We start from the raw sequence: 27169 nt of genomic DNA on the forward strand, positions 1-27169 counted from the left end.
ATTGTGACACGAATTTTAGAGGACATCTTTGTTTGCAGAGATGAATTAAAGTTCAACATGGGTCACACCTTGTGACTAAAAGGCATAAAAATTTCAAGGTTAATATTCGTCTACATCTTAAAGTTAAATTAGAAGACTGTAAATAGTGTTTTATGTAAAATATTTGTATTTTATGTTATGTTATGCGTTGGATTATTTCCACTGTAATGATGTCACTGATTGATTAGTGAATGTTACAAATTATGTTAATTTTTAGGCCGCTTTTCTAAAATTTTTGCTCTTTTTTAACACAAAGGCTGAAATATATGTAGATAATTCGTCGGAACTAATTGAAAAACTCGCAGTCGCTTAAGGAGTCATGGGTAAGGCTGCTCAGGACTTCTTTATGAAGTCGAATCAGGAATCAGGAGAATTGTAGGTGACCTAAAATAACTGATATAACTCCGTCGATTAGTAAGCTGAAGTGTCAATGAGCAAGCGATATAGAGTCAGAACAGATGGTAGCTTGGGCCTTAAGATTCTGGAGTGAAGATCACAGACCGGTAAGTACAGCCTAGGATGAGCACCAGTAAATGGATAAACAAAATTGTTAAGATTGTCGCAAGACGTTGGACGCAGTCTGCCCATCGACTCTATAGGAAATCCACTAGGGAGGCTTTACAGCAGCGGGCATCCCACGGCGGAAATAATGATGTAATTATGAGATAATTCTCAAAAAGTGTTCACTTGCTGTGAATCAAACTCGCGACCTACGGCTGCAAAACACAGTCTTTAATCAATGAGTTACTACAACTATTAATTTTATATTTTTAGAAGTTGTAATCAATAGTAAATAAATTTAACTAAGTTAATTGCCAAACGACGAGCAGATTACGATATTAAAGAAAAAGTTTTACATGCGATGAAAGTTTACTAACTTAAAGTGTATTGTATTATATGAATTAATCCGTATTTATCTTGGCTACGTCATTTGAGAAAAACTTTACCGATTTCATTAATTTTTACAAACGTTTCTTATACTTGATTGAAGGGTCTTATGAAAAAAGAACGTTTTAATTTTTTTTCATAAATTTTCAAATAATCCGAAATATTTTCTTATTTTTTTTCATCAATTTGAAAAAATTCAGAAGGTTTTTGGTTCGCTTTGAACTTCGCGTTTGACAGTTAAAATTAATAGTTCATATTTTGAAACTTTTTTAAAGTGTTATAAGTAGAACATATTATTCACACAGTACCTAATATAACATAGCTGGCTGATAATAAATTGACCCCAAAATAATTTCTCTTAGCGTTTATCCACTTTCTACCTTACGTCTGTCACTTCTCACTTAATAAGATATCGTTAAATCAAATGATGCTCGACATGGATTGCTCATTAACTTTCGCTACTAACAAATCGTATTGTATGGTTTACTGAGTTCATTTCAACTATATCTATTATGTCCCAGGTGACACACGGTTTAATTATATATATTATCTGGGCTTTTTCATTTTTATATAAACAGCGGTATAATATTAAGGACTGTGCTTATATATCGCCAGTTATTATTAGATATAAATTAAGGAAAATGTCATTAGAAAACTACGACACTTTGGTACAAAAAATTACGTTCCACCGCTCGGTTCTAGATTAAGAGAGATTGATAATAAAAATTGCATATTCTTTTCGATTAAAAAAATATAGTAAATTAAAATACTAGTCCAGGCTGTCAAGCGTTTGACGAAAATTAAGACAAAAAATGACCTGTTAGGATTATCTTTGTTTAACCACATTATTATTAAGATATTGCAGTAAAGGAAATATAAACTTTTTTTGTAAATAATCGTAGTAACTATGATATAAATCAATAAACAAAATAATCTATTCGAAACACGTTTTATTAAGTTTCATCTTCTACTGAACTACGACAGGCCAAAAACATTTAGGCAATACTTAATCTACCGGAGTAGTTTGTGTTTTAATAAAATAAAGCTAAGATTATTTAATACTTTTGTGCAGTTTATGTCATCGAAAGTTCCCAGTTTTACGCACGTTTTGTTTGTCTTCAACCCGATCTATCCACTGTAGGTCAGACATGTCTACTTTACTAACAAACACAATAGATCGAGTTATGTTCCTTGAAACGGAGCCGATTCGTTTTGTGCCAAGGATCACGGCGATTGTCCGCAGATGCGCGTGCCCCGTTCGTGTCACCTTGATTACAAAATTAGGGCAATAAGAGAACGGTCAGAATTATGTGTCGATTATTATCAACCGCTTTATATTCTTATTACCTTTACGCTTGGACGATTATGCTACATCGTAGCAAATAAACACACACGTAAAGTACGTCATAAAAGTCTTCATTTTACTATTAGATTGATCATTCCTTTTTATTATATTATACTTTCCAAAGTTCATACAGCGTTGTTTGAGATAGACTGAAATAGGCATCAATTATCAACAGTAAAGAAATTTAAGGATGCGTTTACAGATGGCTACTTTTAATTTATAAGACGCACTGAAAAGAGTTATTTACACACAGACAGACGTTAGATTATGGGTTCCTGTAACCATAAATTTTCATTGTTATAAAACATAATATGCCCACTGCATTTTCTTTTAGTTATAAGACTTAAGATATAAAAAAATCAGTCCAGAAACATGCCTAGTTGCGTGATTAATGGCATCAAAAATATAAGAGCAAGAAAAGAACAGATGCGTGTAAACGCTTCCTTATCTCGCTATTAATAAAACAATAACAAAAGGTATCCATTTTATGGTGTTATTCTTTCCGGCGAAAACAGTAGGATAAATACAATAATATTTTCATTTTCATCAGATCACAGTCAATAACACAGAAAGGCTTGACTTACTTTCGTAAATAGGATGACAAATTAGTACAGGTAATCGGACGGAATTTTATATTTATAGATAATTTAAAAAACCATTTACAAACACCGTCAATACTTATCTAAATGTTTTATAAAGAAAAGGAGAAGTTATGTCAAGGGCTTATATCAAACGCGTTAGAATGTTTGGTCTCCCGAAGTGGAACAACAAACCAGGGTAATTTTAGATTTTACGGACTATTCTAAGGCATACCCATTCACCGTTCAAGTAGAACTATTTATATTATCCACGGCAACTATTATACTAACGAGTTCTACCATGTACAAGTTCAAATTAATTGTTGATAAAGGAATCAATTTAATAAATAGATTTGTTAAATATATCACAACGTAATTTTTTTTTAATAAATCAATCAATATGAAAAAAAAGAATCGTTAATTTGCTAAGCATAAAAGTCTAGAATAGGTTGAAAAAATACGCTAATGTTTTTCATATCTTCTTTAAGGCATAAGTAACATTTTAAAAGAAAGAATAAGTGGAAAACTCGCCATGGAAATAGTAAAAAATAATATTTTAATTTTCCCATAAAAACCACAAAGTAAATTAACAACCTCTAGCTGACACTTTCAAACAATTGTCATTGATTAAAACCAAACAAAGATGTGGATATTAAACAATGATAAAATCACATATATACCCCCCTTTGCAAGGCCCCTTCCAACGTTCGCCACGATGAGTGCTCTTGCGCTGCCCGTATACAGCACACATCGTCCTCGTGTAAGACCATACAGGCCCACTGCAATGGTCTCCCCCAAAGACATCTATAAGCTGATAATCTCTACGCTTATCAGGCGTAAGAGTGGTCGCAGTATTGTATTATGGTACGCAGAGGAAACTGCTGCCCATCCACTGAAAACTAGTTTGTGAACAATTGCAATCCTATATAATTAATGCCGAAAGTGTAAATTACATAAGATATCCGGTAATCAAACCCGCGACCTGCGATTGCAAGTCCTACACTGGTCTTTTACTGCTCCATCCAGCATGCATTACTATGAAAATATAATCACATTATTGTTAAAATTTTGTAGTGTATGAAATACATAACATATTTATGTAAATAATCATTGTTTATTACTAAGATAATAATAGTTATATAGATATATTAATATCAGTAATAAATAAAATGTCTAAAATTAGCTATTTTATTATTTTTTATGAAAACGTTTGCTTGTACGAAGTCTGCTGGGACAGCAAGTCTATAAATAAATACAATTTATTCAGGTATTCCATTATTGAATCATCGCTCAATTCAATTATGTGGTAGATTTTTTTATGTATTAAAACAATGTAAATTTTGCTTTATCTCTATTAAATTATCTGTCGTTAAAGTTCAAAGTCGGTTTTCAGATGACGGGTAGACATCAGTCCGATAAATGAGCGTTTCCGTTATTGCTTTCCGTATTGTTAGCGAGAATCGATTTTCCCGAGCAGAAAATCAATTTATATCGGTGAATAGTATTTTACTTTCTTTTTAGAGTCGCGTTGTGTATTTTCTCAGCGCTCCATTTATTAACTGTGCCGTTCTTTACGAACGTAAACTATTATCGAATTCGCTTTCTTTTGCTTTTTCTTTACACAAAACTGTTTAACTATTATTTGATTGAGTTCTACGTTTTCTAAATTTTACTTCATTAATATATTTAACCTTAAAGTTATTATTCTTACAAAAAAGGAAAATGTCAGTGTAATTAATTACGTACTTTGTCGAAGGATGTACTTAGGGCAATCTAATTTTATACAGGTCGTATAAAATTCTACTCTTTTATCATTATAAATAACGTACAATGGATTATAGTGTAAAAAAAACAATAAAACTATTACTATTAAATACATGTACAAAATTTAACTTTTTTTTTTTAATTTACTCTTTCAACATAAACATTTTACAATTAATTTTTTTATTAATAATATCGTCAATTGCCTTAGCCGATAAACGAAAATATGAATGAATTTAAAGTGAAATTTAGACAGTCGTGCAAAAACACATCACATATATAAATACAATGCATTTGGAATATTGCAACATTTGAAAAAGTTTAATTAATGTGAAGTGCTGTATCGCCATTTTATCCATACGTCTACTTCTGGACATTGGAAGTGGCATGCATCCAGTATATTCCGATCTTAACAAGGTTGGCTGTCCACCTTGTAGGTGAACTTACTACACTGCGCTTTCCGAACGTACTTAAGAGGCATTAGGATATTACGAATTTTTAACGAATTGATTTGAGCTAATGATGACGATAAATAGTACATATAACTTTTTCATCGAATTTTATAACTATCTTATTGCGCCTATTGCAAAGTGAACCTACGACATAGTTAACCCTTTTTTTTTTCTTTACCAACGTGCTCGGGTGTTGAATCTCTTCTACCTGTTAAACGCGTGTACTTCAACAAAGGAAGATCGGATGCGTGCTCGGGTGGTAACTTAACTCCATCAACTAACTGAAAATACGTAGGCCATCCATTAAGTGCACCGACGACATATTGAAGGTCGAAGTATCTTGCAAGATCCGAGCAGCGCAAGACTGACCATCAAGGCGATATTTGGGGGAAGGCTATGTTTTGCAGTGGGCGTACATTTGCTGATAAAGATAGGAAGAAAACAATCACAGTTACTATGTGTATATGAGCATAAGCAACATATACTCTTACAATGTTACTTAGAACATAAATATGTTAACAATAACGTATTGTTTAGTACATGTCAGGCAATATTTCATCGTTTCAACTTTATATCAAAGTTCAGGACAGCTGTAGATTACGGCACAGCATTGCGAACAGCTGTTACGAAAATCACCTCGGGTCATGTAAATATCTAAATTATCCTATCAAGTTTTAGAAACGCATTCTAAAATTGTTACAGATCTATTAGAAAATGCCTCTGCAATTGAATATGTTAATCGCTTTTAATCTAAATTATAGATCGACAGTACGATTATGTGTTAAGATAATGTTTAACAAAAATAAATTTAAAATTAAACTATTGAATACTGTGTGTGTATCAATTTTCCTATATAAAATTTAATTGTAAAATATATTTGATATTAACCTTAAAAAGCGTTTTTAGTAATTTATTTTAAACGTCTTTTTTAATTCCATTGCGGTTAAGCAATATACAGAAAGACATGTTCGAGTTTTGTGAACTGTAACACATTTTTAATAACAATAAAAAAAGATTTATAAATAAATTGACAAAACCGAGATCCAAATTAAAATAAATGAATAGCGAAAAGTATTTTATTCTTGATCAATAATATATATCTGGTACTTCGTTTCATCTTATCATCAATTACGATGTTAATATGAGCTCTACATTTGATTCGGCGCTATGGAGTAAACAAAAAATAAAAATTTCGCGGGCTGCGTTCGACACGATATCTCATTACACTACAATGGGACCACACAGGCGTTGCTAATGCGAGCGACAAATGTAAATCTTGAATAACAACGTCTATACATTCTCAGGGAACGCAACTTCACTAGATTTATTGAATGTTGCCAGTCGTTACAGAAATCAATGATCACTTTGCAAAGTCGACTTACAATACGCATTATGTCCAAAACCTCAATAAATTGGAAAGAGTATCGGATAGAAAAATAAAAAGTGTTCGTAAAAGATTCAGAGACTTGAAAAGATTCTCGAATATAATGCAGCTTGAATAAACTATGGTGTCAATGCTTTAAGAGTTTATTTGAAGCCTTATTAAGTTTATGAGTAAAATACGTGTCATGTATGATATTAAATAGCTGAACGAAAGTAAGAGACATTGCCCAGCAGATTGGTAAGTTGGAGTGGCATTGTGAAGAGCACAAAGCGCGCAGAATAGATAGACGAAGACTTAAAATTATTTAGTTTGGTTTTCTTTTCAAAACTAATTCTAATTTTTTTTAAAGAGAACAGATTAAATTTATGGTCACATTACCATCTTAATTCTCGTAATGAAAATGGAAAGTGACGTAATAGATTTCCTTAATTAAAGTATTTTTTTTTCATTTGCTTATCTTGTTAGACGTAAAAATTAACACAAGCAACATCAAATTAACAATGTGTTACTACTTCTTTAAATCTAGTCATTGTGTTGTTTATCGTGAATCAGTGAGGTCACAATCAAACAAAATGAACATTGTAAGATAGAGTTCGCCAAGTGTCAATCGAACTTGTCGACCTTCGCCACACCTACTGAACCATTGGTGTCGCTACGAAAACAGGATGTGTCTTAAATATTTGTTATTTAAACTATTACACTATCAAACGACTTGCAATTTAATATCTGTATAACATATAATTTGAATATTGTTTTTACGTTCAATAAACAGGTTTAAAAAATTAAAAAATATTACGACATATTTTGCAAGATACAGAATTAATATTGCATATTTATATAGAAAATTATATTCTAAAACTACAAATAATAATCGATAATTACAAGAAAAAGATGAAAAGGTCGTTGATATTATTCTGCCAAACATAATATGTATTAATTTAGTCGGAGCAAAAAAATTTCATAAAAATTATGCGAAAAGATGACACATTCCGTTTCCGACAGGCCCTATTGGGAATATAAGAGGGGGTACGGGGTATATGTCCAGCAGTTGACATCCTATCGCTGAAATGATGATACAGAATTTTATCATCTACACATTAACTTAAATTTAGTGTTGGCTTATAATGGAAAGCACTTTTGTATCCAAAATATCGGAATGCAAATGCACAAGTTAGATTGATATTCAAGCCTGCGTGCTACATGGATACCACATGAAGTGGTACAAGGCACTAAGGTGGACCTTGTATTTCCATCAGACTAAATGTGTTTAACATTCCGGTTCAAGGGTGCCCGAGAGAAAAGAATCTCCACATCGGTTACTATTATTAAATTACATAGAATATTAGGCTATTTGAAATGAAAAATGAAAAATAATAACTCTTTATATTCAGATTATAGACAGGCTTACCTTCTATTTGGTTCAATAAACTAGTCGATTTAACAAATTGTAATATATAAATTAAGAAAGTAAACATAATAAACGGAGCTATGTTTACGACTTTCTAGAAGTGAACACACTATAACGTAAAATAAGAGCAAAGATACAATGATCATTAAAAAGAAAATATTATGTACGAGCTGGTGGAAGCAGCTTATTTAAGCCATCCGTTTGGTAGACTGACAACGTTGTCAAGGTTGCGAGAAGTCGCAGGATACGGGCAGCGAGGAACCCGTCATCAGGACGATCTTAGAAAGAGTCCTATGCCCAACAGTGGGCGCTTATTAGCTGACATTATAATGATAGAATATTATGGATAGAGATAATTATTCCGTGCTTATTAATTTAAAATCACATTGCTTGTATTAGAAGAATTCGATAGTTTCATTTTATTTTGTAAAATCTAGTTTATTTAAATTGTGAACGTATGAGGTCATCTTCCAAGGTTTATAAAATATTTTTTAATAAGTCAAAGTTCATATTCAACACAGCACAGCTAGGAATATGCGAATTTGTATTTCTATCGACTGAGACCATAAAACTGATTAACAAAATATTTAATATCAGGACAAAATTGAACTATGTAATTATTACCGAGGAGATAATTGCAATAAATTACGAAAATTGGTTTATATACTCGCAGCCTGTATAATAACAGGAACATGGTCTATGATTTTGAAATTGTTCAAACTGATTAAGAATTCCAGTAACTTTACAACTTTTATGTTAACATTTATTTACGCTTTTAGTAAGGCTAACGATCTAGTAAACAATTATCAGTGTATGCAGTCAATTTATTTCGTTCTCCTTCTGTGTTTAACTCAAAAGGTCGATAGAGATATTAAGACTGTGATATAATGTAAAACGCTTTTATAGCTATGTTTTGTTTTCAGTTATATTTTTTAAAATAATATCAGCGACTTATGTGCACAGATAATGCAAAGTATACATTATAAATTATGATCTATCGTGGCGTTTTTCATTTCCGATCTATTCGAACTTTGTTTGAACCTTATATCATAATCACGTAATTAAACTGTTATGTCTTAAGAACGTCCGACAAATATGTGTCATTCAATAATCTCTTCTGACTTGTATATATACCAGTAGTGTAGTACAATAAAATAAAATACCTAATATAAAAGTATGTATACACGTAATTGCGTACGGCTTAATAATTCAAGCGATTAGCAGAAGCGAATCCTAAATCAATGCAGGGTATGTTAAAGATTCAAAGTACGAAGATATAATAAACATTATTGATATATTATCAAATCGATTAGTTAAGATATTTCATCGACCTTAAAACATGGTGCACTTTGCACGCAGCCAAAGGTCACTTGACCAATTTAAAGATTCGAAATTAATGCATGTTTCCACATCAAACGTACTTATGAAGAATCCGGCGCCATTAAAAGGTAAACTAGTAGGTGATTATATGTCTTCGAAAGGAAATATTAAATGATGTATGGAATTCTTTGTAAACAAATTTTTAACAACTCGTTATTTTAATTTATGCATATAACGCTTTAAGACAATATCATTTGTGTATTATTAGAACTATTTCAATAAAAACTTTTCTAATTCAATATTTTGTTGTTATTATCAAAACGTAAAATTTAAAATAAAAGCGATTTTGAAAAAGATATAAACTTTGACTTTGTTGTTTTGCTTCCACGGTCAGGCCTACATGACTCCTAACTTTTTTAATCACTTTTGGGTTCTTGTTTTACTCGTTCTCTTTGTGTAAGTAATCAGGAGAATATAAAACAAAAATAGGACTTAACCCTTGACCAACGATAATAATATAACGTCCTTAACCAACAAGCTTCTATTGCTTACAAAAGTTTATTATTTGATATTTACTTTACTAACACACGCTTGACTTTATACTAAAGAAATAAAGCAAAGGTCAATCTGTCAGTTTTGTTTAGAAAATTAGTTATGCCCTGGGGCTAAACTATTGTGCCATAGATTTGTATAAGCATTCACTATTCAAATGTTTTTATACATAAGTGACTGCCGTTATCCTGCCTTAGCTATTACTAATTAATTTGAATTTTTATAAATATAAAAGTCACTTCATAAACATTGTATTTATTGTAATACTTTTTGAAACGCAGCAATGTTGCATTTTGTGAGGCGTAAATAAATAATGTTCATGCTTCACGGAAACAGACGACATACAATTAGCGTTGTGAAAAACATAGATTTTAACTTTTTCACTACTATTTATTTAACTTAATTGCAAATGAAATCCGAAAAATGTAATTCTTCCAACAAAAATATTTTATAAATAATTAGGGAATAGAAAATAATGAAACTAACTGTTTATTTTATTTCAGTAATGCAATTTTCAAGAGAAATATGAATTCGTTTTTATGAATGATGGTATGTAGATTGTCATTATATTTTTAAAGAGGTTGAAATTGTTATTTTGTAAAGTGAATATGTATGTTTATAAAAATCATTGATCGTTTTTATTTCACGTTTTATATGTAATAAAATTATTATCATATTCTTTATGTAGTCAATACAAAGACATTTTCATAGATTATTACATGAGTTAAATAAAATTCAGTTTACATCCGTAATTAATTGGTCCATGCAACAATAATCTTGACCGTTTACGGAACAAAGTCGTGAGTTATCAGCAACTAATCGATATAAAGCATCGATATATGGCTTTCGATAGTTCGGCACAATGAATGTAACGATTGATCTACTTAAGTAGGTTAATCGACTATTTCACCACATGATTGTTCTTAATGGTTCTGTTATATAAATTATAATTACAAAACAATAAAATAAAATAACGTTAGGCATAGATATTTCGAAATGTTTCTGTATCATAAGTACATTGATTGAAATGTTACATTACTTAACAAGTGTTTACTTAAAGACGTTTAAATCGTCTCTGTACTATTAATATAAGCAACTGTTTTGTCCCAAGAGAATCCAGAGAATCTTCAAACGCTGAATTGTATATTTATACAAATATTTAAACAAGTATATAGTTTCGTACACTTCGTTAGTATATTGTTTATGTGAAATATTTTTTTTCTGAATTTATATTTTTTCATTTTATTAATTTATTTCGTTCATTAATTTATATACGCGCCGTTCTATATTGGATTAACAGGTAGAGAATACTTCAGCATTACGTCTGCCGTATCTATCTACACTATAAGAGATTTCTTCCTATGTACTGGCTCATCATGATATCTCTGCAACTATAAGGTTTAGAGGCTTTAAATTTCGAAAAAATATGCCTTTCGTCGAATAAAGGTCATCTAAGAAAAAATTTTTGAAAATCCACCGCAACGTGGAGTTAATTAAATTCGCGAATTGGGCGGTGAATACTACTAAATAAGTGAAGTGTAAACAAATAAGTAAATCTGTTTCGAGTAGCCACTACACCACATTACTCCGTGGACTCCGTGGCACCTGGAATTGGGGTTCTCTTAATGCGGTAAAATAAATAACGCAACATAGTGCTCAAAGGAGGTTGTCAAAGAAGCCCTGGAGCGTACTTACGATATATTCTCATATATGCGTGTTATGTGTGTAAAATGTAAATACGTCTTCACGCCCTGTGACGTCAGATACACAAGATTGTGAGATTGCATTGTCATCACTGTATTTCGCTTTCACTTGATGTCACATTTTCATATGGTCTCTTTAACAGAGAGGTCTTTATCGTTTGATGTATCCAAATAGACAGTAATTTAATATAAAAAAAATAATAATAAAACAGTTGTGTTAGAATTTAATGCTAGCGTTATAAATATAAGCGAAATAATTTGTATTGAAATATATTTAAAAGATTTACTAAAACGATTGTTGAAATGTAATTCAGTTTATTATAATTTCATGACATAAATACAAATTTTGCTTCACTGCACGAATTTATTAGGTTCCCTTTTAGAGAATTTGAATTCAGAGACTTAGGTGTGTGATACATTAAAGCTTAATTCGATTAATAATATTTATTATAAAAATCATCAGTTATCTAGTAAAAAATAATTATTGCTAATCTAGTTGACTTCCTTTGTTTCGTTCTATATTTAAAAAACTACATACATGATCAATACCAGTAATGAAAATAGTTGGATTCCTGGTTAAAACACGAAACTGGATATTTATCTTCTTTTCTTAGTCGGAATAAAAGCGTTACAGTCTATGGAATACATTCGTATTAATCAGAATATCAAATTTATTCACCAGTGTGCACACTTCTTTATAAACGCGCAGAAAGATCGGCACGCGTGCCCGTGGGACGAATCAAAATACCTCATCGCAGTAAACACGACAGGAGCAACTTAACCAGCAAGTGGGCTGTGATGAGATTAAAGATATTTGCATGGAAACATTAGACTAACAAACTGATCTAGTTACTGAGGATTACAAAAAAAAATACCGACTCGACTGCCTAGATAATAAAATAAACAGGATTAAAAGTAACGTTTTTTAATAAGTGCCGAAAGCAACAAAGACACAATTTCACGAAACAGTTCAGTGTTTCACAGACTTTTTTAACATAATATACCGTGAAATACATGCGCTTATCGCCTACAAAAGTCAGTCCAGTAATTTCACCAAAGATATGGCTGACGACGTTAACACCTATTTTCTTTTCCTAGTAAAGAGATATGAGATATATATGATAAACATAAATCTGGAATTCATATTTGATACATCGAACTAGGCTGAATTCCAAATTCTTAATCTTAAATAACTAATCATAAATAACTGGTTCCACTTAATAATTTACTGTTGTAATTGTGATAATAACTCGCAAAAGTAAATGTTACGCCTTATTATACAGTCGTATTTTCAACACCTGTGCAAATAATCAAACTGGAGTTACCCACCGTCTATAGCTTACCCCTTAGAGCTCTAGCAATCTTAAAACAAGGACGCCTGTGAATCTAGTAAACTTTATAGCCTAAAGGAACAAACTATGGCCTCTAGAGCCTAAAGTTTCTCGAGTGGCGACCACAAGCCGTTAGACGCGGCGTGGGTAGATCCTTTACTAGGTGCACCGAAGATATAGTCAAGGTCGCAGGAAGTCGATTGATGCGGACAGAGCAAGACCAGTGATCGTGGCGATCATAAGCGAAGGCCTAAGCCTTGCTGTGGGCGTCCATAGGCTTAAAGGAAGAAGGAATCCAGCCATGGTTTCCGAGGATATATGAAGAATAATCATAATAAAGACGTTTAGGCTAAGTGATCTATGTTTCTTCAGAAAAGCTGAAACTTTTAGTGATTATATGTCAAACAGAGACGTTCTCTCAAAAGAAACAGGTCTTCTGAATCTATTTATGTACATTATGTGAATACGTGTTTAAAAATAATTGATAGCTGATACTACCGAAGTATCATCGTTCATTAAAAAAATATTTTCATTCGTAATTAATATTATTCTATAATTATGGTTAATGATTCTAGTAAATTAAAAAAAGCTAATAATGAATAAAGGTAAAATTTGTATTTTTACTTTAAAATTGCGGCGTTTAGAATCAAAGACAGCTAAATCTACATAGTGTCAAATTTCATTAGACAATCGCAACCTCAGTGTCACTAAGGTTGTGAACAGTTCCTTTAATCATTCATCATATAAACCAGCTATATACGACACAAATTTTATTAAAACACTTATGTTAGAAACATAATAAGTAAATCAATGCTTTTTAGATACTTTGTTTTGTGAAAAATCTGCCGAAGTGGATTTAGCTGCTTATGATTTTATACGCCTCAATTACAAAAACATAAACTTCATATTTGTTATGTGGAAATTACACAAGGTTTTGAAAAATGGTATCAATTAAACTAAACCACGCGAACTAAGCGAGCGTGAGGTAAGCCTCAATTAAACTGTAGTTAGTTGAAGTTAAAAAGTAAATTTTTATGAATTAGATTGACGATGCCGATAAAACAAAGTGCAAAGGTAGCAAATGAAAATGTATATTTAAAATGTCGTGTACAAAAATACGATGTAATTAATTTTTAAATATTTTTTTGGATTTATGTTTTGTTTTCAAAGTCCAGAATTGATTTTACAATACATCCGTTTTTGTATTGAGTTTTGCACCTTCTATTATAAATTAATAACAATGTTTTACTTTAAAGATTCTACTGCGATATCTAAAAGGGTGTAAACATGAAGGTATTCCATTGATTTGACATATATAAAGTGTTTTCCTAAATATTCCGCATTTTATTTGATTATCTTAAAAAGATTAAAAATGGGTAAGGTAAACACGTCTATGTTATAAGGTCTAAAGTAAAATATTAAATTTTTATAAAAGTTATCTATTTCATAATATCTGCAACAAATTTGTTGACACTGCAACGAGAACTCTTGCAAAAGCCTACCTCAATGTCGCCCTACTTTCGCCGCGTACACCCTGCGCCGGTGTGCGGTGTCGTATCAAACAATTATGTCATACTCAGTAGTTGTGTACGTTCGAATATAATATAAAATATTCTAATTCGCCTAAAAATGTTATAGTTTTAATTTTAATGTAGCTATTCATTTTGTTTACAAATATACTTATTTTTTCTTAAAAGTTGTTAGGTTATCGCTTCAAGAGAAAAAATAAGTAGGTAAAACATCATTAGCGTTGTAGTGCAGGTTAAGCTGTACGTAGTTGAGTACGGATTATTATTGTTGGGTCTCTTATAATATATTGCCTATATTCATTTGAAACTAAATCTACAACAAAAATCTTATTCCTTTCTTTACTTCGGAATGATACTATATTTAGTGATTCCATGTCTTAATATCGATCGATGATTAATTCCAAAAATTTGTTTTTCATTTCGTAGTTTGAACGATTTAAATAACAAAGTGATTATAAATGTTTTGTGATGGTTTATTTTATATTGGTTATATTTATTAATTCTACTTTTTTACATTTTTCTCACCGCTAATTCCTTATTTAATTTTTTTTTGTCTATTCGATAGATAATTTATCTAGATTGCTAATTACTAAATTTTTGTCCTATTTATATTTTTTCTATTATATATATATTTGTCTTAAATTCTTACTACTAATTATCTATATGTAAAATTTATGCATATCTTCTATTTACAACCAATTGGTGGCATTGTGGCACAATATTTTTTTCTAATTTCTATTTATAATCTATTTTTTTAACGTGCCTGCCATCTATTAACTAAGTCAAACAAGACTTATTACTATATTAACTAATATCTACAATTTAAAAACATGATCTATTTCAATTTACTTAATTCTACGATTACACAAAAGGCAGTTAGACGCGCTGTTTGTTTTGTTTGAAATAAATGTACGACACCTGGGGACAGGTGTTTTAATTTACTATATGAAATGTAGGAAAGAAAAAAGGAGCTGTTTTTACAATTTTTCTCGTAATTTAATGATTTTTTTCGACATTATGCTTCTCGTGCTTTAATGAAAGTATACAATAAGGTTCGAATTGGTGATTTATATTAAATTTTTTGGCTGTTATTTATAACGTTTATATAACACATTTATCAATAAATAGTAATAAGAGCGTAAAAAATTATTGGCATATTGAGTCAAAGAAGGTCGTTTAATTTTTAAAATTAGTGTAAGATAGCTCTCAAATCAAATTTAGTTTAAGTTTGTCTAAAAACCAATAAATCGTAATAAATACATATTTAAGTGTATAGCAACAACCACTGTTTTCGACTTTAAGTTTAGTCCATTAACCCAGAAAGAAATTTACAACGGTAAGCAAACGTTACGATTAATTTATTTATCAAATACAAAATCCTTTCGTGTATTTTGATGGCAATACAAAGTTAATGATATATGCTACCGCATTACGCTTTAATTCCACAAAAACCAAGGCTAGCTGCGATCTATTGTATGTGAGCCGACACAAACACACGGGTTCCGCACAGCACCAACAAAGCACATAGATATCGATAAGAAGACAATAAACAATAACATTCAGGTATTGCTGTTGCAACATGTAATAGCTATGCGACCGTGGCAACTGGATTGTTTGCACTTCGTCGCCTTGTTAAAGCGATACATCGGAAAAAATCTAAAAAAGCTCCTTTGCTTTAATACGTGAGAGACATTTACATCAAAGTGTATATACAAGATGATTGGAAATAGGTATAAAAACTTTAAAGGATTAAATGTAAAGCACATTTGTCACCAATCAACGTATGGTACACTCTGTACAAAATTATATAATCCAGATAAATTAAAGATTTAGCTTTAATGAAAAATTCCGTATGTAAACAAAATTATACATTAACTAAAAATGATTATTTTTTTATTGATTAATTTCCCATTCCAAATAAATTATTTAAAACTAAAAAGGTAAAGAAACTGACATCATGTGGCTGAATAAGCTGACATTAAAATAAACTTTAATTAAAATACGAAAGCATTTGTATAAACGTGTACTCTGTTAATTTAAGTTAGCTAAGTTACAGATCATAGTTAAAAAGTGTCCGTGTTAATTATTTCTGTTAATTCTGAGGTGACCCATCGGTCATAGTACCATTAGTACACGATTCAATGCCACTACTATAAAATTTTTTAACCAAAATGATAATTTTTTTTAACAAATTTAATTTGTCTCTTAAATATAAGCACATATACTAACCGATATAACATGGCCGGTATAGTAAAGATTTATCTAGCTGATCGAAAGAACAGGACCAGCTGTTGCTGCCAGGTGGCTGAGGTAACTTATGTTGTACCGACGTTATGTATGACTCTAAGTGACCGTAATAGGTTACGATTGCGATGATGCAACTTAACAATTGAGTCTATAAATTATGCCAAAAGCTTTTATGACTAATATATTCAACTTGAGGTTCATTAATATTGTTAGGTAATATGCCAATTTGTTCAATAATAAATAGTAATAATGAAAGGATAGTGAATGACAAGGAAGTCAGATGACCTTTTTTCAATTCTCAAAATTTTCTAATAAAATTCCCGAAATCAATGGGAAGGCATGTTAGATTAAATTACAGTAGCAATAGAAAATTGTTCTTATTTATCGAACGTCCGCTAATTCAAATGAAAGGGACTAGAGAGGAACTATTTTCGTATCAGACATCCGTGAACCAGTCCTAATTATTACTGGCGGGAATGTTCGATCTTTATTGTTCGCTGTTAGGCCCGGTGTACATTAGATCGAGGCTAATTAAATGAGGGTGTAGGAGCTCTGAGTTTCATTAAAACGGCGATTTTCGTGTGTGTGCATCAGATAGTGCACGAAGGCCGACATTAGCGACACTTCCTCCTTCGTACAGACCGCATGGGCAGCATTTAGCCATTAATAACACTATTAATTTTATATCACATAAAAATAAATTAAAGATCATGTGTAATTTTAGGTTAATTTTTTTATCTATCTGTTCTATTTAAACGTATTTAATGCGGAGATTTTTTTTATTTTAACATTAATATTAAGTTTAAATCACCTAGTTGGGCAAATTAAGATTGAATGAAATTGAATTGAATTCGGGAGAAGGCTGCTTTCAACCAAAGCTTTTGAAAATCTATGGGAGAGGCCTAGATCCAACAGTAGTTGTCGTATAGCTGGAATGATAATTATTTAAGATTAGATAAATGGAATTCTGACTACCAGTTTATGGCCTTCATTGTCTCCATTCACAAATATGTAATATTCAATTCGTGAAAAATAATCGACAATAAATTAAATAATTGTTCTGTAAATTATAATACGTTCATTTCAAAAAGCTAAGTCAAGAAGCTTTTAATAAATCACCATTAGCATAAACAGTGGCGTGATGATCTAGGGCGCTCAGCAACGAGGCTTCCGTGTCATTAAACAGCTAGTGGACGAGATACTGTCTCTAGTACACAACGGCGCGCCGATCACATCGCCCCTACACACGCCTCTTTGTCCACTTTAATTTATTTCCTGCCACCTCATACAGTATAAATAGAACAAATACTTCGTATTCTGAAAGAGACAGTGAAGCCTTCTTTTTAATCTCTTTATCTTGTACGTTTATTTTTATACTAACCACACCTACAAACTTACACTCTTAAGTTATTAGCTGATACAGCAGTCATTTACGATAAAAAATAAATAAAACTTTCTTCACAATGATCACTTTATTTATTGAGTTAATAAACAAGGTTTACTTTTAAAAATATATTTATATACATTGCAAGACTAGCAATAATATCATTATATTTTCGTTGCAATACTTTATTGTTTTTTGTATGGATTAACGTTAAATGTTTAACACTTAGGAATAGGTGTTTTAATTTACTCTGTCGTTAGTTTCAAAAAATAAAAAAGGTTACTGTTTTGTTGATTTTTTTTCCATTTTTTCACTTCGTTAGAACTTTCTCAGTACATAAAATGAAACTATGAAAAAAAATCATTAAGTCGCTATTCGAGCTATAATACTTTGGTTGACTAATTATTATTTATGTAGATATACATTTTATGTTTATAAATAATTGACTATAATGTCTTACTTCATTTTCGAAGTTACAGGTTACATATGGTTCAAGAGCATTTTTGCATAAATAAAACAATCTCGTAGGTTCTATAACCAATAAACCTTCTTTCTACCAAGTTTATTCTTTTCTTTTACTTTCTCTTTCGTCAATAATTGTAACATCCGCTACTTATCATATTTTATAACATGTTACATTCAATTAAAAGTTTTTATTATTATTTTATTGCAAATATTATTGTATAACATAATAGTATTTGGTAAATATATAATATTATTATAAATAATACCGTGAAGAGAGGCATCAACATGAAAATTAGTCGTTTAAATTAGAAAGTACAAATATTTTTCTGTATGTGTTCATCTTTATTTAATAACCAATATTAATTATTTAAATTCACAGTCATGTAATAACTTAAACTTCAGTTCGTCGAAAGGAGACTTAATAAAATTGTAACTCAAGATGGCTAAACTTAGGTCAGAATTCTTAAATATACGAAATATAAAATGGATACGCTTGGGACCAATAAATGAGAAACTAAACAAGCATCCTAGATAGGAGTTGGGCTAGAGCTAATAATCAAATCAGTTATCGACGTATTAACACGCCCGGTTGCCCAATTGTTACGATACAGTGCTAGCGTATGACAGCTGAGACACGAAGAAACTTTCACTATCACATGAACGGCCCGAATGTAGATCTGATAAAGTTATTACACGTCATTAAAAAAAAAAACCGGTGAAACTGTGAAACTTCGGTAATGGCCGACTAAATGACCTTGTTTCGGGCACGCTCCGTCGGTCCCGCGTATTTTGTTAACATTCGTTTAATAAATTCTTTATCATAAAAATTTTAAACACTTACAATATTTCATAAAATGTTTACATTTAATTTTTTTATAATGTAGTCTGTTATAGGGTTTCCTAATGCTATAGAGAATTGTTTGATGTAACATTTAAGTGACTAAATAAAAGGTTGTAATAATATAACGGTAGTATAATAATAGGTGTAAAGGCTTCAAAAGAGTGAATGTTTAATGTGTTGTGTGTTGACAAAAAACTCACTTGCTATCAATTAAAGATACACACTATTCGAAAATCAAGAGTTACAGAAATAATATAAAAAGTAATGATAATAAAGTAAGACAAAGCATTTTCAAATTCCGTATTGCATATATTAATAATTGTTTACTATATGTCGCTACAGATTTTTACTGTGAGTAGTTATTGACTTGTTGCATTTAAATAGCGTTACAGAGTGATACCCTTATAAAGGATGTTTGAAAATAGAATTAAAAACTTTAAAACTTTTTGTTAGTAAAGGAGCTATACCACTTTAAAGTTAAATCATGTATAATGTGACGTGTTATCGGTGTCTTTCTCATCGTATAGAGCATTTTGTAAAACAAAGTCCTACACAACACCTAACAGATATTAGATGAGTACTTTTGAAAAATATTTTTTAGGTGCAATTGCATCTAATATTGTATTATATTAGATATAAGAAGACTTAATGGTTTAATAATTAAATAATTTTCTACGTATGCTTCTTATAAATTCATTAATTTTAATTATAATATTGTAATAATTGTAAAGCTCTCAATTATTTCAAATTGATTTTATAGTGTTTACAAAAGATTTAGTAAAAATTTTACTATTAATATGAATTAAAATACATATCGAAGTTTATAATTGAGAGCGAAATCATATTTGACGTAAAATTCATGTCGATTTCTTTAATAATAAAACAGTATTACTATTAAATCGGCAAACAAAGGCGGTTGTAAATGTATGTAAATATAAATGATGATTTATGGGTTGTTAAACGATTTATTGTCAACGAACTTCATAGACAAGATTTCGTAAGCGTTATGTGTTCATTATAAGCACACAGAATGTAAGCCGGGCTCGTGTCAATAATTTAGATCGATATCGAAGAGAATTCATATATTAATATCGATATATAGTCGTATCAAATTACCGGTTTTTATTGGATTCCGAGAAAATGAAAAAAAAATGTTTTTACCGATTGAATGAAAATACTCATTAAGTAAATCACATTTCTAAACTTTTTAGTGTATTTAGGTAAGTTTGGCCTAGATACTGATATTCCTACCAATCCGCAAACGCAAATAATAGTCGAAGAAAATGGTTAACATTTAAGTTTCCAAGTAGCATGTCCTATTAAATATAATGTAATTGAAATAAGGGTATATTTGCCGAGCCGAGGCTCCCGATAGCGACCACTTTGCATCTTAAACACAATCTTAGAATTAAATAATCAAAGAAAGTTATTTTTATCCATTTATATATACTACTTACGTAGAAAAGATAGATAGCGGTTTATTCTACCAAAGAAAGAATTTAACCGTCTATAGTCGACTATATTTAAAACAATTATGTATGAAAATGTTTTGTTATGAAATACATATTCTTTTTTTCTTCGTCTACTCCTCAGGACTGAGGTGGGGCGAAGAACGTCAATTTTGGCTACCATTTTTATGTTGTGAAAGTAGTAACGCACAATGATGGTTAATGCTATTGAAATTGGGTCAGTCCTGCGAGAAGGTGACAATTCTCTGCTACAAGCAAATTGTGGATAGTCTGGTCTTTATTCTGTATACATGTGTATCCATACACAAATGTGACTTACCTCATGCCATCAAATCCATCGTCCGATCCATTAATTGTGAGTACTGGTGCACGTGCATATGCTTTCGCCACCCGCCTGTTCTTTTCAAACACTATGACCTTCGCCCATATTTCATCATCGATCTGTGTCCATTTGTCTAGTACTTCTTGTATGTGTTCCTGTAACAAAAGAATACATTGATAAGAAACGATGACTTATTAAACCATAATGTTTTTATTTTTAATACAGAGGTCGCTTCTAACCGGTTTTTTTGAAAAACTATTGGGAACGCATAAGACATGCGATTAGATGATGATAATAAAGAAAAATATGTATGGCCTATATTACGGTTGCATATTAGATTATATTACTCTAGTTATAATGTGATATAATTCTGGATCGGGACTTTTGAGATACAACTTCAATTTTATAATAACATAATAATTAAAAATCTGTGGGGGAGGTCTTACAACTGAAATGACGATGGTAGTCGATATAGAGGTGGTCGCTATTAACTACTACAGTTTTACTAACTATTGCAGTTAGTACCTGTCATCTAATCTCACTTTTAGTGTATATATATGACTTATCCGGTCAGTGCTTTAAATAGGTTAGAATCATCTGAATATTAAATCTATTCTTTCACAAAATTTCGTATAAGTCAAAATTTGAAAATAAGAGTGGAAATGTATTTTACAAGTTAATATATCTAACAGAATAAATTTGAAAAGAATCAACAAGTTGTTGTATTAAATTCATCACGAATTTCTTTTGTTTGTCTGAAAACCGTTTTTTTTTGTTGCATTACTTCAAAATTCCACATTTCTGGAGTTCCGTTAGAAAGGAAATAATTTTGGTGTCAATAAAACGTGCGAATGAAATGGTCAACTCCTTTTGTTATTACCGCTACAAGCATAATTATGTAAAACATTAGGGTTGCTTCCATATTTTCATTATTACTTTACGACACTTTAAAGTAAAGTTGACCTTGTGTCATGGTGTGGTGTTTCTTTTGTAACTTGAGATTGCTAATGTCTTAGATATTAATCCCGATTTGGCAACAACGTAGTAATCTGATGACATCGGGCCCGGCGCGGGCGCAACTTTATGTTCTGCTCTGGTAATTTTACTCTAACATGAAATTTATGAGTTATTTTTAATAACAATTGCCGAAAGCGTTTTATGTTTCTTTATATTGAGCAAAAATAATTAAGCAAATGGTATACCACCACCACAAAACGAAAATATAATAATTACATATTAAATACAGTTTAAATTTAGAAATAAATGTTTTATGGTTTAAGCTTATGAAATGATTGCTGTCAAATGAGAATAAAACGGTTTTTACTAAACTGTTAATTTATTCTTTCACAAAGGAATACTATCGTTATTTCCATTTATTGATCATCGAAAGATACGTGTATTTACATGCTGAAAAAAATTCCACAGTAATGTTGACATCACTATCATAACTTTGGTGATACAAAAAAACTTTAAGCGTAAACCATTTTCGGAGAACCTTATTACATTTGACTAACAGCGTAAAATATCTTCAAAGATACTAACGCTCCTGCGGTTTAGGCCACAACTTTATATCCGTGCTGCAAGTGCATCGTTATTTTTACCCACGAGACTTGCGATAATTTTCTAGCCTCAATAAGTAATATTCAGCAATCAAAAAGTATAATACATAAATACTATTTCATTATTCTAACATTAACTTATTATTGGTATTTTAAATGTAATTGCATATGGCAAAGTCACTTTAAATGAATCAAAATATGATTTTATTATAATTTAAAATTATCGAAAGGTTTTCTTACAATACTATCACTTCAATGTCAACGACCAGAATATTATGTAAAAATTTCTCTCAGCACATTTACCTAGGGACAACTAACTTTATGATAAAGTAAATGCGGTTTAAAATCTGTCATACGCGCAACAGCAACAATTTACGCGGTCACCGGCCTGTGTAAAGAGAACTCCGTTTTTACACGAGCGTAATAATCCAGCAATTTTCCCGCGGATATCTAGTTCTAAATAAACCGTTGTTTTGAACAAAAACTTGAATAACAATTAGAATAAATATTCGCTTCATCTTAATCTAGGGTTGGGCAAATGTTCTTTATTAAGGAATTTTAGAAAATGAAAAATAAATTTCGAATATTAAATTGTCAACTAATTTACCCTCTCAAGTAATTTATTGAGATGTTTATATTTAAAAGTACTTTAATTTATATCATTTTCAATGTTTACAGTAAACACGGCTACTGTGTTTCAAGCGTGACTTTTAGTAGAAAAAGCCGATGGTGAAATTCCTGAAATAAAAATTTGTATATCTTTTTCTTGTTTCATGAAAACGACGAGAAATGCAGTACTCACAATTTGCTAACATAGCATGACAATGATTTAGTTAGCTACTCAAAATGTTTTTAATTTTTTCACGTCTTTAAAACGTACTATTAAGAAAAAACTATAACAATTAAAAGTTATTTATGTTTTTTGGTAAATGTTTTATGAAGATGAAATAAAAAACAACAAGGTTGTCAGCCCTATAGGATACAATACAAAAGTGTGTTTGTATTTTTGACGCTGTTATTAAGGTGATTACATAACAACCTATTGGGATTGTTAGCGTGTTTTTCGTTCTTTCCGCCTCCGTGATAATGATAGCGAATCTCACTTTCGATAGCGTTCAGCCGTATCCCGACTTTTTGCTCGAAAGTAAAATTTGTACGCTACCATTGTGTTAAGGCACGAATAAATTTACATATATTTATTTCAATTCTAAAATAATGACGGTTACTTTGTTTAATTCCTTATTACATAGTGAATCAACAATAAATAAAGTAAATTGCAATAACACTTTACCCGAACTAAAGTTGTAGTTATTCAGAGAAAACGAGTATTATATCTGAATGTTTCTCTTTATACTTTTTAGGTTAGGCATGTTTTAACGTCACCGCGTGTACTGTCACCGTGAATCTACTTGTATTTTAAAAATATACACTTTTACTGAATAACGTCTAGTACCGTATGATATCGACAAAAATTAACTAGTCATTCTTACTTCTTTATTATAAACTTCATTTACAAGTATGCATTTATGTGTATGATTATACATGTATTTATTTTTGCGAATTATTTCTGATAACGTAAATCTACGGATACGTTAAAACAAATACATAACACTCTGTAACCTGTATCTTTTTATTATTTACCCCCTATACCCTCTTGTCCGTGTACCACTTTTATCCAATATTTGTACGGTAACGATCTCCTCGAGTGATAAGGCCTCTACTTTTATTTACAGTTGCATAAATTGTACTTACATGTGCAACGCAATAAGTATACAATAAAATGTATATGTACAATTAAAAGTATATTCGAAATTTAAATGTAAATTTTTATGTATTATTTAAAATGTAAATACGAACGTATTATTTCCAACATGTCTCTAACTCGAAATTGCACAATACTGACAACCATCACTTTCACGTTTCTATAGTTGAATACATCTTGATTAGAATGCAACTTCATCATTGGAACGGCTTTATTTGACATCGGCGAAATCAAAAGCTTATCACAGATGGAACATTTTCGCTAATGTGCGATTCATAGCAATCTTTCTCACAATCTATTTCCATATTGTTGATTGGAATGTTATGTATGTGCTATTTACGCTGAATGGTGTTCGTTAGTGACCGTAGTCTTGTACTTGTTCGTAAGTGAAGTGGACGGTCCCTCACGCTTAATCATCGAACTGATTTATGGTCAACGCTTTAAAGGTGGCCACATTGTTGTCGTATATGGTAAAAATGAACGCCCATTTGACATCCTGTTGAAACTTTTTACTTCACTTTGTAAAACGTTACTTCCTTGTTATAGTTTTTATGATGTATAAGAAGTTAAGTATTTAAGAGCAAGATAGAGTTTTATTGATCGACATTTATTGAATGTACATTTCCGTATATACATAACAAATTAGTTCGACGGTAAATTAATCGATAAATATTAAATAAATAAGAGAAAATAAATTTCAATAATTTATATACAATAATTTGTTTATCTTAATCTTCACGTATTATCCTCAAAGTTATCGCACAATCTTTTTAACACATACAATATGTGGTAATAAAAACATCAGAAACTGCATCACAAGGTTGGCCACACCTGGCTGAATATTGCATAGCTGTATTTGCTACTTGATAAGTAATCGCATATTGTTTAAATTTAAGCAAATGCCTTTCAAGTAATACTAATGCACTAGTAATTCACGTTAATGTCGTGTTGATAAAGTTAATGTTTTGTTTAATGTGACTTTTATTAACTTTATTTTTTGATAATGATAAAATTTTTTGTGACACATTACGACCTTAAAGCAAGGTTAATTAATGTAATGAATGTGATAACTTATTTTTTTAACACTGCATGTTTTAAAATTTGTAAAAGTGCTATGACAAAAATGTTGATAGCTTGGTCCATTGCAATTAAATATGTTATTCAATTTATTTTACTGCTAACATTAGTACCTAAAAAACCTCACCAATCTCAAGTTATATATTTTGTGATTATAATCAGAACGAATATATTATTATTTCTTGTAACACCACACCTAAACTACATTCCTATATCACATTTAAAAGAAAAACGTTATTATATAATTAAAGAAATATTTTTGACGACTAAAATAAGCATTTAAATAAATAAAAACTTAAAATAAATATTTGTACGAATTAATATATTGTTTTACTAACAATAAACCGGCAGCAATGCACGCTCTCATACAAAAGACTTCAACGCATATCAAGTCATTCTATGAAAGCATAATCTTTATTTAATATTATATTACAGTGTGGGCACTGCTTTACAATTCTTTATACTAATGTAAATCATATTACATACCTCAGTCGTATTTTATTAAAATTTAATGAACAAACTAGTAGTAAAATTTTCAATCCATACATTAATGTATGAGTTCAAAAACTTACGTAAAGTATCATAATTTCAATACAATATTTGTTGAAGGAATATATTAAACAAATTTGAGAAACCTTTTCCATAAAACCTAACGCTGGTGTACCCAAAAACCTGTTCGGATCATTATTTTAGGCTTTTTGGTTTGGACATCTAAAAGGCTTATATAAAACTGTGACAAGCTATAAATTATTAAAGGCGCAATAATATTATACTTACGGATTAGAATGTTACTGTATTGTTTTTTTATTGTTACCAAAGCTCGACATTTTAATGTTCCCTGTTTAATTTATATAAATCTAAATTGTCTAATATTATTATTATTTGCATATTATGTATAACTGTCTACAAAGCTTCAAATATAGCGAACCAAAATATAGCCTTATTAATTATACATACATTTTTTAGGTACATACATAAAATAACAGCAACAACAAAGAGTTAAACATGTAATTTTCAACTAGTTTAAAAAATATTTTTTTTATATTTTTACTTATATGTTATCCTATTCTGGTCTTTCTTGCTTAAAAATGTTTACGATTCTTAAAGAAAGTCCAAATCTACATGAACATTTGTCTTACACTCGTACATTGCTTTAAAATGATTCCGCATTCTTGCTCTATCCGTCATAACAAATAATTTTCGACCTTATGTGTATTCATTCAAAGTTGATTTTAGCTATTAGTATTTAAGTATGCAGTATTTAAAGCTGCTCTACATAGGCATATAACAGTTAAGTGATGACCTTGAATGGTCAAGTTTCCGCTGACCGTTCTTGCGACAGACCTGTACGTATGTATGTACATAGTCCTTGGTAACTTATTACGATGGAAAAATAATAAGAAATTTAAATAAGCTTCAAAATTATTTACGATCGATTACAAATTGTTTTACATTATGTGAAACTATGAAACATCTTTTCGTCCGTTATCCCTCAATAGTCGAAGGGCTGCGATGTTAGCAGAGATGACTTACGGCACTGCGACGTGGCTTCTCTCCCTCCCTTGGTAAACTCTTATTCCTACAACGGGCCATGAGTGGGGTTTTTCACGGTTTTTAATAACGAGATCGAAATTGACATGAGGAGATCCGTAAACGAACGTAAGTACGAAGAAGTAAGTGGATGGACATATATATATATATATATACATACATACACAAACATATATATATATATATATATATATATTGCTGC

At 30.5% G+C, this 27169-nt stretch overlaps 1 protein-coding gene across 4 annotated transcripts in view; it reads right to left on the reverse strand.

The window, feature by feature from the left end:
* exp (expansion) overlaps positions 1 to 27169 on the reverse strand; it is a 179451-nt gene that overhangs the window by 34218 nt on the left and 118064 nt on the right. For all 4 annotated transcript variants that reach the window (XR_011107717.1, XM_068770237.1, XM_068770238.1 and 1 more), the window contains exon 3: positions 21016 to 21173. Coding sequence is in view for 3 of the 4 variants with exons in the window: in XM_068770237.1 (XP_068626338.1) it covers positions 21016 to 21173 (158 nt within the window). In the remaining variant the exon portion in view is untranslated. The remainder of the gene's footprint in view (positions 1 to 21015; positions 21174 to 27169) is intronic.

The sequence above is a fragment of the Battus philenor genome, unplaced genomic scaffold, assembly GCF_028537555.1.
Source record: "Battus philenor isolate CCGP_79_NKW_IND1 unplaced genomic scaffold, ilBatPhil1.0.hap1 SCAF_3, whole genome shotgun sequence".
In the NCBI taxonomy this organism is placed as follows: domain Eukaryota; kingdom Metazoa; phylum Arthropoda; class Insecta; order Lepidoptera; family Papilionidae; genus Battus; species Battus philenor.